Here is a 14,438-nt window from a genome sequence, read left to right on the forward strand (position 1 = left end):
AAAAGCACTGAAATAGATTTTACCTCCAATCTCATACTATTACAAAAGATTTGTGAGCAAATGCAAAGTTTCTCAGGGAAACGGAAAGCTTTGCGAGAGAATACACAAGCAGTCAAAGATCATTTCCTCCCATTTCACACACACATACACACACACATACACACATATATACAGTGTAATAAAAGCAATACAAATTAAACACAAAACAAATTTCTGAAAAAGTATTTTGTCTGTTTACTTCCATGTCATGTGACCATTAGCCATCATCAGAACCGCGAACATGAACATTCATCGTTACATAATTGAAATATGAACTGATACTAATATAAGTATTACTAATATTTTACATCCAGGAGCTTTCGCTAACAAAAGTTTTGGAAGGGTTCGATTCCCAGAGCAAATGTGCATTGCTCTGGAAATAGCAGCGAAGAGCCAGTCGCTGGTTCTGACATCATCACACACACACTGACACGACTGACTTCATGAGTGGACGTCAGGTGCAGGACAGGACTGGTTTAGGCTGAACCGTACTTCTGTTTTGTCCTCGGTGTGCATGCGTGTGAAGCGCAGGTATCCCACAGGAGCGAAGGCATCGGCCGAGTGGATCACGGTCTCTGCGGAGTCACTGAAACACAGAGCACACAGTCTCACACACACACACACACACACGATAAGCTGGCGTTGTGTTTGAGACTCACATGACGATCTTCTTCTTGAAGAGTGGACAGTCGACGGTGAAGGTCTCGTACTCGCCTCCTTCCCCACAGATGTGAACTCCATACTTCTCTGAAAGCTGTCGCAAACATCACTACATATTCATATTACAGTAGCATCACAGTTATTATTCATTACATGATATGGTTATTTTTTGCTGGCTATTAATAGCAAATGTTTATATACACTACCGGTCAAAAGTTATTTTTTTTATATTTTGAAAGTCTCTTCTGCTCATCAAGGCTGCATTCATTTGATTAAAAAAAATACAGTAAAAATATTTAAATATTATTGCAATGTAAATCATCTGTTTTCTATGTGAATATACAGTAAAGTGTAATTTATTCCTGTGATCAAAGCTGAATTTTCAGCATCATTACTCCAGTCTTCAGTGTCACATGATCCTTCACAAATCATTCTAATATGAGGATTTGAAACATTTATGATTTTAATATTTAATATTTTTCCAAGTAAGATTTAAAAAAGAAAAGAAAAAATAATGTTTATTCATCAAGGACGCATTAAATTGATCAAAAGTGACAGTAAAGACATTTATAATGATACAAAATATATAAATGCTGTTCTTTTATTTGTTTATAGTTCTCAAAACTAACTTTATCTGGACAATAACTTTATTCTAGATCTGCTGTAAAGCCTAAACAATCTCTGTTACTGTAATCTCCTATTATCACTGTAAAGCTGCTGTGAAACATCTATATGTTAAAAGCGCTGTATAAATGAAGGAGACTTGAGGTGATGTGAAAGCTGGAGCAGAAACAGCTGAAGGAGGTTCATTAGTATTATTATTATTATTATTATTATTATTATTATTATTTCCCTCTGACCTCATGCAGATACGGTTCCATCTCCGCCAGGGATTTTCCTAAATGTCTCTCTGGATCCAGACCTGCCACACACACACACACACACAACACACACACACACAACACACACACACAAAACACAAGAGTGTAAGTGTTAGTGCACTAACAACACGTCCGCTGCTCTGTTTGACTGAGCACACGTGTGTGTGTGTGTGTGTGTGTGTGTGTGTGTGTGTGTGTGTGTGTGTGTGTGTGTGTGTGTGTGTGTGTGTGTGTGTGTGTGTGTGTGTACACACAGATCTGCTTTAGCCGCTCGACTCCTCTGAGAGCCGCAGGTCAACATACGCACGTCAGTCTGAAAATATTTTAGCATGTCAATACAAACGCATCACGAATGTGATAAACTGGAGATGTCAGTCATGGAAGTTCACGAGACCATCATGCACTGCCAGCTGGTTATGATCTGCCTCTCTCTGTACACAAGCCTTTCCATAAACAAACACACAAGTTATTCATATATCATGATCTGGCATAGCTCACACAACACAGCCGCTGCGGGAATCAAATCAGCCTCACATCAACAACGCCCAGACATAATAAACACATATAATCCGACACAGAGCATCTACAGGACGGGACTCTTTCCATGATTCGGGATATACTTTTGTTTTATCTTTTCTAACCAATGGTCTGTGAAAATGATCTTCAATCTCAACCAAACTAAATATGTGCTTATTATAAATTATGTCTAGTAGCAAAATGTGGAAAATGACTAAATATAATTTAAAAACCCTGATTTGTGTGATTTTGTAAGCAAAAACCAAGTGTTTGAAGTTACTTATAAATGTATATTATTTCCCACAAATTAAATAAAAACAGTATACTCGTGTACTGTAATATTAAAGTCCCACTGTAGTTAATAACTGTGTCCTTTAAAACTCATCTTTGATCACCAAAATGACATATTTAAATGTTTTTCCTTGAAAAAAGTGTCTTCATGCCTTAAAATATCTTGAGTGTAACTCAACACCCTTGCCTCATTTAGTATGCGCGGTTCTATGAATATGCAAATGAGCCCCGCCTCCACTCACTCACTCAGCTCAGAGATCCACTGGTTGACGATCACACATTGATCTGATTGGTTACAAGGTAGTTTGTGACGTCAGAAACACCAGCGATTTCAAAGCGTGTTTTTGAGACTGTCTTTGGTTCACTGCAGTTTTACTCAGCAATGCTGTCGACTTATGAATTTACACATGGTTTGTCTTAAAGCATATTAAAAACACCACATAGACACATAAACAACATTAAAAGCTGGATTTTCACCACAGGGGGACTTTATTTAACTATATTGACAGCTCTACTCTGCTAAATGCAACTGTAAGATATTACAATAGTATAAACATTAATATCTTCTTTTTTCTTTAACGCTGCTTTGAGAAAAACAAATATTGTGAAAAGCGCTTGACAAATAAATTTGACTTTAGTTGTTTGACTATTTTAAAATAGTGGTAACACTTTACAATAAGGTTCATTAGTTAACATTAGTTAATGTATTAACTAACATGAACTAACAATGAGCAATACATTTATTACAGTATTTATTAATCTTTGTTAATGTTAGTTAATGAAAATCCAGCTGTTCATTGTTAGTTCATGTTAGTTCACAGTGCATTAACTAATGTTAACAAATAGCTTTTGTAATAGAGTTCAACGGCTGAGCTTGATGCATTCAGTCCACAATTAGTGTAAAAAACACTACCATTGTCTCCCACCCCACATGAAGCTTTCATTGCTCGTCATATGTCAGTATTTAATGGAAAGTGCAATAAAGTGGCCAAAACTACTACTACAAAACCTTGTACAAACTCAAATCCATCAAGAGGTTAAACTCACACCACTTTTCACAACAAACCATGACAACCCATCATAACACAAGCCCATATTTCCCCGTCCGCTCATGATTGTCGTGTACCACACTAGAGCGAGCCGCAGAAAAGCGCCTTTCTTCCCGCCTGACCTCAGAGATCAGGGTCCAAACCACAAGCCCTGAGGGAACCTGCACTTTAGCTGGCGTGTTTTCAGAGGATCACGCTGGCGCGCTCGGATCTGCAGGGGATCAATGAGAACGAGAGCGGCCCCATTACCCGGCCCTGTGTATGATTATTCTTCCGTTTCTTCTTCTTTTGCTTGAGTCAATGGTAGCCCACAGAATCGTATGGTAAAAAGTTATGAAATTTGGCACACTGATAGAGGTAAGTCCAAACATTCACCAGAGCAAATTTGGAGTCTTCATCTCAATCCCTCTAGCGCCACCACCTGTCCAAAGTTTGACTTACATTTGTGCTAATAACTTTTGAATCGTAAGGGCTAGAAACAAAATTCAATTAGAACTACATTTTCCGAAAAACCTACTTTTTCTAACTCCTCCTTGGCCGTTGCTCCAATTTTCACAAAATATAAACCAGATCATCTTCAGACCGTGCTAAAAAAAGTTATAGAATTCAAGTCAATTTGTTAAACCGTTTTCAAAAAACGTACAAACAAATTTTATGTAGCGCTTGCGAAAATAGACGTAAGGCTGTATCTCCTCAATGCTTTATCGTATTCAGACCAAACTTGGTCCATGTCATCACAAGCATGACCTGAGGCTACATGCTGTGTTTCAGCGCAGTGCCACCTACTGGTCCGGAGATATGAAAAATAGTTACTTTTGCTAATAACTTCTGAATATTTGTCCAAAAATCATAGAGTAGTGTTCTCGTTAGAATCAGGGTGCCATGCGGAGTCGAATGATGTCCAATTTTTCCATATCGGTTATTTTGGCCATCGGCCATTTTGAATTTTGTAGTAATTAAAATGCTGTATTGAAAATCATTAACGTATAAAAAAAAATTGCTGTATTTTATGAACGCATTAGCGTATCGTTACAAACATTGGTATGGGTCATCAGCATGATGCCCTGAAGGAGCCTGAGAAGTTTTGAGACAGTGCCATCTAGCGGTAAAATCAAATATTCAAATGTTTATAATGTTGGGTGTGGTCGACTTATTTTCACGGGAGTCATCTCATTAGACTCTTGAATCCTTGCAGAGTCCAACGATACCAAGCATGCCAAGTTTCACCTTATGGTTTGTGCAACGCTGTGATTTAGCAATTAAAAAACGTATGCTAATATCTTCAAAACTGTCCGATCGAGACGAAACCACCGTAGGAAATTCGGAAATATAGGTCGCTGGCAATTTGCTAATGCCCCAATATAAAAATTTTGATAGTAAGTGGCGAAAAGATCCAAACAATGGCGCCCATGAATCATTTATAATGATGTAAAATGTATACAGCTCCAAAACAAAGTGATATATTTTCACCAAATTTGACACACACATGTACTTTTGAAGGCGCCATAATAGAACAAAACACGAAATTGCCATTAATTCCAATACAGTATTATGCCATTAATGTTTTTGTTTTGTTTTACATCTGAAACCAGGTGAATATAGCAGATCTGGACCAACTACATCCATACTGGCCTAAAATATTCAGACAGTCAAGATCATCTCTCATTTACATGAGCTGCACGGCGTTCATTCATCTGCACCTGTTTTACTACCTGACCTAAAGCTAATTACCTCACCCCCTTATGGCACATTAAACACAAATAAGCTCAGTCCAAGCACCATTCATCTGTCTGCACGTCCATTCCCGCTGCCCTTTAGACAAGCAGAGTCCAAGCAGAGCCCCAAGGAGAGATACGCCGGCAAAAAGTCCTTAACTCATTATTATCCTATAAAACTCACATTTAATCCAGTCAACTTCCAAGCCAGTGAACTGCGCACAAATGGATTCTCAAGTTTTGCATTAGATTTCATGAGCTTCAAATTAGAGCAAATTCTTTTTAGGTCACAAGTTCTTACAATACGGCTTTCTTTCCTTATGTGCTTCTTCAGCCTGGACTTCAAGACACCATTGTTTTTACATGCACTGGTCAAGTTTACAGATTTCGGTCTATTTTGCTTACATAACTTTTCTTCTTTCAGACTAGAGGAAATAAAACATCCAACATGTACATTTAAAGTCCCCCTGTGGTGTAAATCCAGCTTTTAATGTAGTTTATGTGTCTATGTGGTGTTTTTAATATGCTTTAAGGCAAACCATGTGTAAGTTCATAAGTCGACAGCATTGCTGAGTATTTCCTCCTTAAAACTGCAGTGAACCAAAGACAGTCTCAAACACACGCTTTGAAATCGCTGGTGTTTCTGACGTCACAAACTACCTTGTAACCAATCAGATCAACGTGTGATCGTCAACCAGTGGATCTCCGAGCTGAGAGAGTGAGTGGAGGCGGGGCTCATTTGCATATTCATAGAGCCGTGCATACTAAATGAGGCAAGGGTGTCGAGTTACATTCAATATATTTTAAGGCATGAATAAATTTTTTTCAAGGAAAATGGGTTTAAATATGTCATGTTGGTGATCAAAGATGAGTTTTAAGTGATACAATTATTAACTACAGGGAGACTTTAATATTTTCCTTTTTTTTTGTTTTATTAATACACATTTATAATGCTATATCTTGTGATATATTACCTTGGCAGTAAATGACAAAAAACTAATTGACCGAGGGTGTTTCTAATACAACAGCTGATGGAGTGGTGGAAAAATGGAACTCTTTCTCTATATATTTTCCTCTTTTGGAAAGTCGTAGAAACGCTATCACAGACTTTCTCTTTTACTATTAGAGCAAATGCAAATACAAAAATCATATTTGCGGTCATCTCCAATTCACCGATATAGAAGTTTATGACTTTTGCTTCTGAGATTTTTCACAAATGAGAAAAGGGTCCATTCCAGTACATACAGGAATCTAAATGAGAAATCACCACTTTAGCAGCTCTTACACCAAACTTTACAGGTTTTGTTCATTTAACATTCACCTGATTCATTTAACATTTGATTCCTAAAAACATGAAGAAAATTAATTTCAAAATGTATTCATCATTTAAAAAAAACAAAAAAAAAACAGTATTTTCTGATTTCTGGAGTGATAAAAAGAGAAATCCAAAATCCCCTCCGCAAAAACCTTTAATATGTCAAAAAAGATTAACAAGAATAATGAACTTGGCTTTATCCGATGTTCAGATTCATGTTATGGAAATGCATGCAAATTAGTGCATGCATATTTAATTAGATAATGCCTCATTTCAATATTTAGACAACATTTCAGAAGACTTGCGGTACAAATCAATTGTCGTAATGAACTGTGATTCACAGATTGGGATAATTCTCAAAAAAAACAACAGTTCCACCATTGTTTACTTGCTCTGGTGTCAATGCAAACCTGCACAACTTTCTTGCTCCTGCTGTGCTTCACAGAAGAAAGAAAGTCATTTACTTTGGGAAATGTTTATGCTAGATTATTATTACAGAAATAATAAAATAACTAGCGAGGCACGATATATCGCCACCATATCAGTATTGGCCGATAAATGTTCATTTTTAATGTTATCGTTATCAGCTCGATTAGAAAATTTGGCTGATATATTAAAGCCGATAAATAATGTATTATTTCCTCCAGATGAGACGCTTCAGATGCACACTGTTCAACATGAGGGTTTTTAATTGCTTGAAATATGATTGGAATCACTTAAAAAAAAGGAAAATACAGTAAAGTGCAACATGTGCAACAAGTCTGTCATATCAGCTACATAAAATTATAATGAGAACATCATAATTGTGTGTTTGGGACATGGATTATAATGGTGAGACTTTTGTTTTTGTAATCAGGCTCTCAAAAAAATTATATAAAAACGTATTTAGACTAATCAGCCGATATATTGGTTATCGGCTTTCAAATATAAAGAATTCTCTCAGAAAAAAGGTACAAAAGCTTTCAAAAGCGACACCCTTGTGCCTAAAAGTGAACATATTAGTACCTAAATGGTATGAGCAGGTTTTTAAAGGGCACCGTTCCAGTGACAGCTTTTGTACCTTTTTTGTCTGAGAGTGCAGGATTTCGTGGTCTTGAGCGAAGTAAAGTTTAAGAGGCTCCATATCGAGCAATCCTCATCTTCCAGCCCTTATCACCGAGACTCCAGTATCGCCAACAGCATCATTAAACAGTCAAAGCGCCAATGGCCTGACTATATGCTTAATGTGAACCAAATCTGCTACTGAATTAAAGCGCACAGATTCGACTGACAGATCCGCTTTAATCCAACGCCAGCTAAATTGGATTCATGTTGAGGAACATTTTAGCTTTAAAACGGATGAAATAAGCATCTCGCGCTGGAAGGGTGAGCTAGTTCATCTCCTGAACAATGCCCTCGCAGACCTGAGCCCAAACAATAGCGCTGTGTTATCGGCCGATCTGTGAGCGAGAGCTTTGTAGGGGAGAGCGTACGAACACACACGAGATGGGGAGATTAAGAGAGATCGGAAAATTTGTTCGAGCTCTTATCAGAAATTCAACAGCTGTGTGAGGAATAATAGCCGTACGACGAACACAATTCAGCAGACACATCACAGATTTAATCTTTTTATCCAATAAATGGAATAAAGCTGCAATTATAACCTCATCTGATGTGTATCACAGCCAGTTCAAACTGACAGTGTATAACCTGCATACTGAAAGCATTAAAGCTGTAATAGAAACATTAACAACACTAATGCGACAATCAATGCATGACTGATATGTGCTGTTTATGAACTTTCATAAAGACCTGATGCTCATAATCAAACACACAGGCCAGTTTTGTCCTGGGATTGAAACTGTTACTCTTAATTGCACCAATCTCAAAGTCTTATCGCTGTTTGTGCCATAAACATCAACAGCAAATCAGGATCACAGTGAGTTATTGAGCTCACAAAGTGTTTTACCACATGCAAATACTTAACTACAGAATATTTAAGTACATTTTTATTTAAAAATTACCTCTTCAGCAACTGGTGAAGCAAGTTTCTCTTCGTTCAAGCACTTTATAAGGGATAGTTCAACCAAAAATGAATGTAATTCTGTAACTTAACCTTAATGTCAATCCAAACCTGTATGACTTTCTGTCTTCTGTGTGGAAAAAAAGCTTAAAAAAAGATGTTTTGAAGAATTTAAACACTTGCATTGTATGGGGAGAAAACCATTTCTCAAAATATCTTCTTTTTTTGTCCCTGCCAAGAAAGTGTAGGCTTCTCTGAATATTAACATTGATAAATCTGTTCATTATTATGGTTATTATTCGACTGGAGAGTTGGGAAATTATCATTAAATGTTATATATGAGTGTCAAACAAATGCAATGTTAGATATTTGACACTTTTAATCACAAACTCCAGTTAATCAGCAAAGAAGAATTCATATAAATTATTCCAATGGGAAAAAGCAGAAGGATTTAAGGTCTGGTTGGTTTGGCGATCAGTCCGGATGCTAGATGTTATGAACTGACAGAAACACTGAAGAACAGATATGACTTCCATCCAGCGACGTTCCCTGGATCATCAATTTTGCACATTTGATTTGCACAAGATTTGCACATATCCCTAAATAAAATACATAAAACACATGTTGAGGAAAGGGTCGCGTGCATTTCAATTATAAGAATATAATGCCAACCATCCGAGTGGAAAAGTTCGTGCCGAAAGTGTCCGTATAATTGCAGAAAATAAATTCTAAAGCACGTAATAAACCCAGGAAAGCCGTAACACTGCAAACGGACCTTTCAACTTCACACATGCCAATTTCCACTGGAACTGTCATCCAATTAACAGCTGGAAACAACCCTGCGCCTGGACATCCTCACACACACAAATCAACCAATTAACTAATCACATGAATATCCAACGCTGCCGTATTCAGCAGCCAATTATCTCCGCTCGGCTTCACGGAGGTGGCGAAACTTCTGCTCTGCTTTCTGACATGATTACAGAAACTTGTTGGCACAAACACGGAGGAGATCGTCTTGGACTTGGACACTGTGTGGGCAGCCGTCTCATAAACACAGACCCCCTCCTTTAAAACACTTCCAATGTCTTCTGTCAACCCCCCCGATTACCCACAATCCTCCTCTTCAAGTGTTATTACGGGATTATAGTTTATATCACCGGTGACGAGAGAGCAGACGCTGAATGCGTGGGCACTATATTCACCACGGGAACCGTTTACAGTGAGGTTACGCTCAACCACAGGTCGTTAACATCAGTCCATGGGTTTAGGTATGAATGAAATTACAGGTTTATAGACATTTCCGGTTGTGTAAAACTTTTATCATGAACAAACGCGAGCCAACGATGACTAAAATATTTATAAATTAACATGGTAACACTTTACAATAAGGTTCATTAGTTAACATTAGTTAACTACCTTAGTCAACATGAACTAAGGATGAACAACACTTCTTCAGCATTTATTAATTTTAGTTCAAATTAATTTTTATATTAACTAATACGTTATTAAAATCAAAGGTTGTATTAGTTAACATTAGTTAATGCACTGTGAACTAACATGAACACACAATGAACAGCTGGATTTTTATTAACTAACATTAACAAAGATTAATGAATACTGTAATAAATGTATTGCTCATGATTAGTTCATGTTAGTTAATACATTATCTAATGTTAACAAATTAACCATATTATAGAGTGTTACAATTAACATGCTGTAAATGTAATCTTTGTTGTTACTTTTAAATGTTAACAAACTTTATTGTTACCTTTACTGTTCCCTCACTATGACTATGACATTGTGAACAATTGCAATGATTTTAGTGCACTTTTTAATTTGGTCATTAGTAACAAAGAGTGTGTCATTACTCGCTCATGACTCTTTTTTGTCACGTGAGTCGAGTTAATACATTTGATTTGTTTCTGTGAATCAGATCAAAACTCATGTACCAATTTATTTGTGTCATTATTCAAAAATTGTCACAAATTCTTTGCATTTTCACAGTCAAACCAAGAATTATTCAGACACCAGATATCATTTTTTATATGTTTTTACTAGTGTGTGCAGGACACTATAGTTCCTTTATGTAGTGAGGACAGCAAAATAAAGTAAACTGTGACATATTATACCCAAATATTCTTCATACAGCGACTATTAGTCAAATTTGGGATAAAAAATGATTGGGACACTTTGAGCTGATCATGTTTTGCTGAAGTGTTTTGTCTTTAATTGCTAATGCTCTTTTTACACAGAGACTGAACACAATGAAGCATTGCTTGGTGATTGGTTGAGCTAAACTGGTATTATCTAATTGTGTAGTTAAATTTAACAGCTGACAGATATTCAACATAATTCATGTGTGAGACAGTCTAACAGAAGGACGGACAAAACCAGTCAAATATCAACTGAGTTCTGCTCATATTTATTACCATTTTCTAAACTATAGCGAATAAACTGTGATAAAGTGAAAAAATGTTGAAGGTGTCTAAATAAATTTTGGTTTGACTGTATATTAAAATGTTTTGCACAAATATAATGCAGAGTATTGTTATATTGGTGCATATAAAAGAAAACATGCCTTGATTTATGTTCAATTCTTGTATTAAACATTTGAAATCTACAGTATACGCCTACAAGGCTGTTTGGTAGAGATGCAAAGGTGTAGGTGCAACTGTTATTTGTACCCCGCAGTCGTAGCAGGCACACATTTAAAGACATTTCTCACGTCACAAGTGTTTATTTCCACCTGTGGTGTATGTGAATGTACAACACACCTCTGTCACCCAATACACACACGCAGCCCTGACCCATGAAACCCATGAAAGCCTCAATTACTCGACGGCCTGAGGCAGTGCAAGTCCATCCAAACCCTCTAATTTCTAATTACCGGAGCCTGAGGCCAGGTGAAAAGCCAGCCGAGATAACATCTTCCCCTTCTACCTGTAGCCAAGCAGAAAACACACACCTCGCATAATTACACTCTTCCAGATATGTGGGGAATTTGCTTTTAGAGGATGATTTGTCAAGAGCCGGCGGTGCTGTAGGGGTTTGGGGGTAAGCTGTGCCGGCGGATCGCTCAGGGCTCACTTGGACAAGCGTTCGGCTGATATTTAACATTCCTTCAACACACACACACACACACACACACACACGGATCCAGTGAGTATCAGTCTAAACAAGCGACAGAAAATACACAAGAAAACACAAAGATCCTCTTGAGTGTCTCCTGCAGCGGAAGGGTTTAAAACACAGACGGTGTGATCGCTCATATTCACACGCTGAATTATCAGCTTAAAAACACATTTAGAAGAGCGCAGATAAGACACGGGACGGGATTTGTTGGGGGGGAAAAAGGGGATTTTGAAAGAAAAAAAACAAGTGGTAATCCCAATTCATCTGAAACCCTTCAAATAATAGAAAGGGACGGAAGATTTACAACTCCACATTTACATTCTAATCATTCAAGCTTTAAAGCTCAATATAAACATTATATGCAAAAGAGCTACTGAGATATAACCTTCTCCAGTTCACCGTTACCAGTCCATTAGTGTTAACCACAAACACACTCATTTCAAAGTCAACGTCGTACAAATCGTGCATAAAATTGTAACTTTAGGGGTCTTTGTACATTATTTACCCCTAAATGGTCCATAGTTGTACCTTAAGGGTACGTATTACTCTCTAAGGCACCTTTTAGGAACAGATAAGGTACAGATTTGTCCATTTACTGTGCCAGAGACAAGCTTTAATACCTCTAAAGGTAAAAAAAATTCTGACAGTGAACTAAGTTTTATCAAACTATAATTATAAAACGGATATTTCCCAAATCTAAATTCTGATGGGTTGAGCCACGCTTGAAGCCATTATAACATTCACAGTCTATGGCACACATCCTATGAAGCGCTCTTGCTGTTTGACAATCATAAATGAGCCAAACTGTTTTATTCTGATCTATTGCTATAGCAATAGATCAGAATAAAACAGTTTGGCTCATTTATGATTGTCAAACAGCAAGAGCACATTGGTGTCTTTTCTGGTGTTGCTGCTGCTGCCGCCGCTATGTGTTACAGTAATGTTATGGTGATGTTACAGAAATGTTACAATGATGCTGTGGAGACGTTGCAGAGATGTTATGGAGATGTTACGGTGATGATACAGTAACATTATGGTGAGGTTTTTGTGATGTTACAATGATGTTACGAGATATTACAGTAATGTTATGGTGATGTTACGAGATATTACAGTAAATATGGTGATGTTACGAGATATTACAGAGATGTTGCTGTGATGTTACACTGATGTTGTGGTGAGGTTTATGGTGATGTTACAGTGATGTTACGCTGATGTTGTGGTGAGGTTTATGGTGATCTTACAGTAATATTGTGGTGAGGTTTATGGTGATGTTACAGAGATGTTACGCTGATGTTGTGGTGAGGTTTATGGTGATGTGTAACAGTAATGTTATGGTGATGTTACGAGATATTACAGTAATTATGGTGATGTCACGAGATATTACAGAGATGTTGCTGTGATGTTACACTGATGTTGTAGAGAGGTTTATGGTGATGTTTCAGTGATGTTACGCTGATGTTGTGGTGAGGTTTATGGTGATCTTACAGTAATCTTGTGGTGAGGTTTATGGTGATGTTACAGTGATGTTATGCTGATGTTGTAGTGAGGTTTATGGTGATGTTACAGAGATGTTACGCTGATGTTGTGGTGAGGTTTATGGTGATGTGTAACAGTAATGTTATGGTGATGTTACGAGATATTACAGTAATTATGGTGATGTTACGAGATATTACAGAGATGTTGCTGTGATGTTACACTGATGTTGTAGTGATGTTTATGGTGATGTTACAGTGATGTTACGCTGATGTTGTGGTGAGGTTTATGGTGATGTTACAGTGATGTTACGCTGATGTTGTGGTGAGGTTTATGGTGATGTGTAACAGTAAAGTTATGGTGATGTTACAGAGATGTCACGAGATCTTACAGTAATGTTGCAGTAATGTTACGCTGATGTTGTGAAGTTTATGGTGACGTTACAGAGATGTTATGCTGATGTTGTGGTGAGGTTTATGGTGACGTTACAGAGATGTTATGCTGAAGTTGTGGTGAGGTTTATGGTGATGTTACAGTGATGTTACACTGATGTTGTTACTGTTCACTAATCAGTTTAAAACTCACATATTACATGTTGATATCATTATTTCTATCAATCTACACATGCCCAGTGTGTAAATACACGTACATCAGGCCACCACAAAAACGTTTCCCTTCAGTTCAACTTTAAATGTGGAACCTGATCAGCGTTTCCCTTGCAGCGGTGTGTGAAACAGGAGTGAGAGAGCAGGTGACGCCGCAGACATTTCAGGGATTAAAAGACACCCTGGGTGTGTTCCAATGCACACATCCCCTGAAGAACCACCCATGTGTGAATTACTGATGTCATCTGATCTGGGCTGCAAAGTTCAGGCATCACACAGGATCAATGCCATTACAAAACGATTCTCAGAGTACCTCAGTTTTTCAAAAACATCAAAGTGTAAATGTAATTTTGGTGGTACATGATACTACAGATGCTGTATGTGTAGTGCTGAACACTGTCTATATTAGTAATGTTTTATAAGGCGTGGGCTTTTTAAACCAACAGAATTACTACACAATTATACATTTTCATGGATCAAGGCAGAAATCTTTGTGATTTTCCCCCAGCCCTACATCTATCAAATCACTTAACCATGTTCTCTTGTTAGTTTGAAAAGGCCTTAATGTTTCCATCCCTGTGCTGGTGTGCAAGATAAACTGAAGATATTGGGATTTCTTCTGTGTTACTTGCTAGTTTCAGCCTTGCATCACTTGAACAAAGGGCTGCACAATTAAATGAAGAGAAAAAAATGAAATTGCGATTTGTTTGAGTGTATTTATCAAACCTCAAAAGCTGAGATTTAAGTAAATAAGTTA

The 14,438-nt window shown here is 37.3% G+C and overlaps 2 protein-coding genes across 2 annotated transcripts in view; one reads left to right on the top strand and one right to left on the bottom strand.

The window, feature by feature from the left end:
* LOC309478992 (uncharacterized protein) overlaps window positions 1-14,438 on the top strand; it is a gene marked incomplete at its 5' end in the record, with an annotated part of 132,100 nt that overhangs the window by 116,023 nt on the left and 1,639 nt on the right. The gene's annotated exons all lie outside the window — the stretch shown is intronic.
* The window catches only part of dph6 (diphthamine biosynthesis 6), a 131,066-nt gene that overhangs the window by 96,059 nt on the left and 20,569 nt on the right, over window positions 1-14,438 (bottom strand). The window contains exons 6-8 of the mRNA XM_082143454.1: window positions 1,560-1,621; window positions 699-793; window positions 532-625 (exon numbers count right to left, since the gene is read on the bottom strand). Of these exons, the coding sequence (XP_081999580.1) occupies window positions 532-625; window positions 699-793; window positions 1,560-1,621 (251 nt within the window). The remainder of the gene's footprint in view (window positions 1-531; window positions 626-698; window positions 794-1,559; window positions 1,622-14,438) is intronic.

This window comes from Leuciscus leuciscus, assembly GCF_965113295.1.
Source record: "Leuciscus leuciscus genome assembly, chromosome: 17".
In the NCBI taxonomy this organism is placed as follows: domain Eukaryota; kingdom Metazoa; phylum Chordata; class Actinopteri; order Cypriniformes; family Leuciscidae; genus Leuciscus; species Leuciscus leuciscus.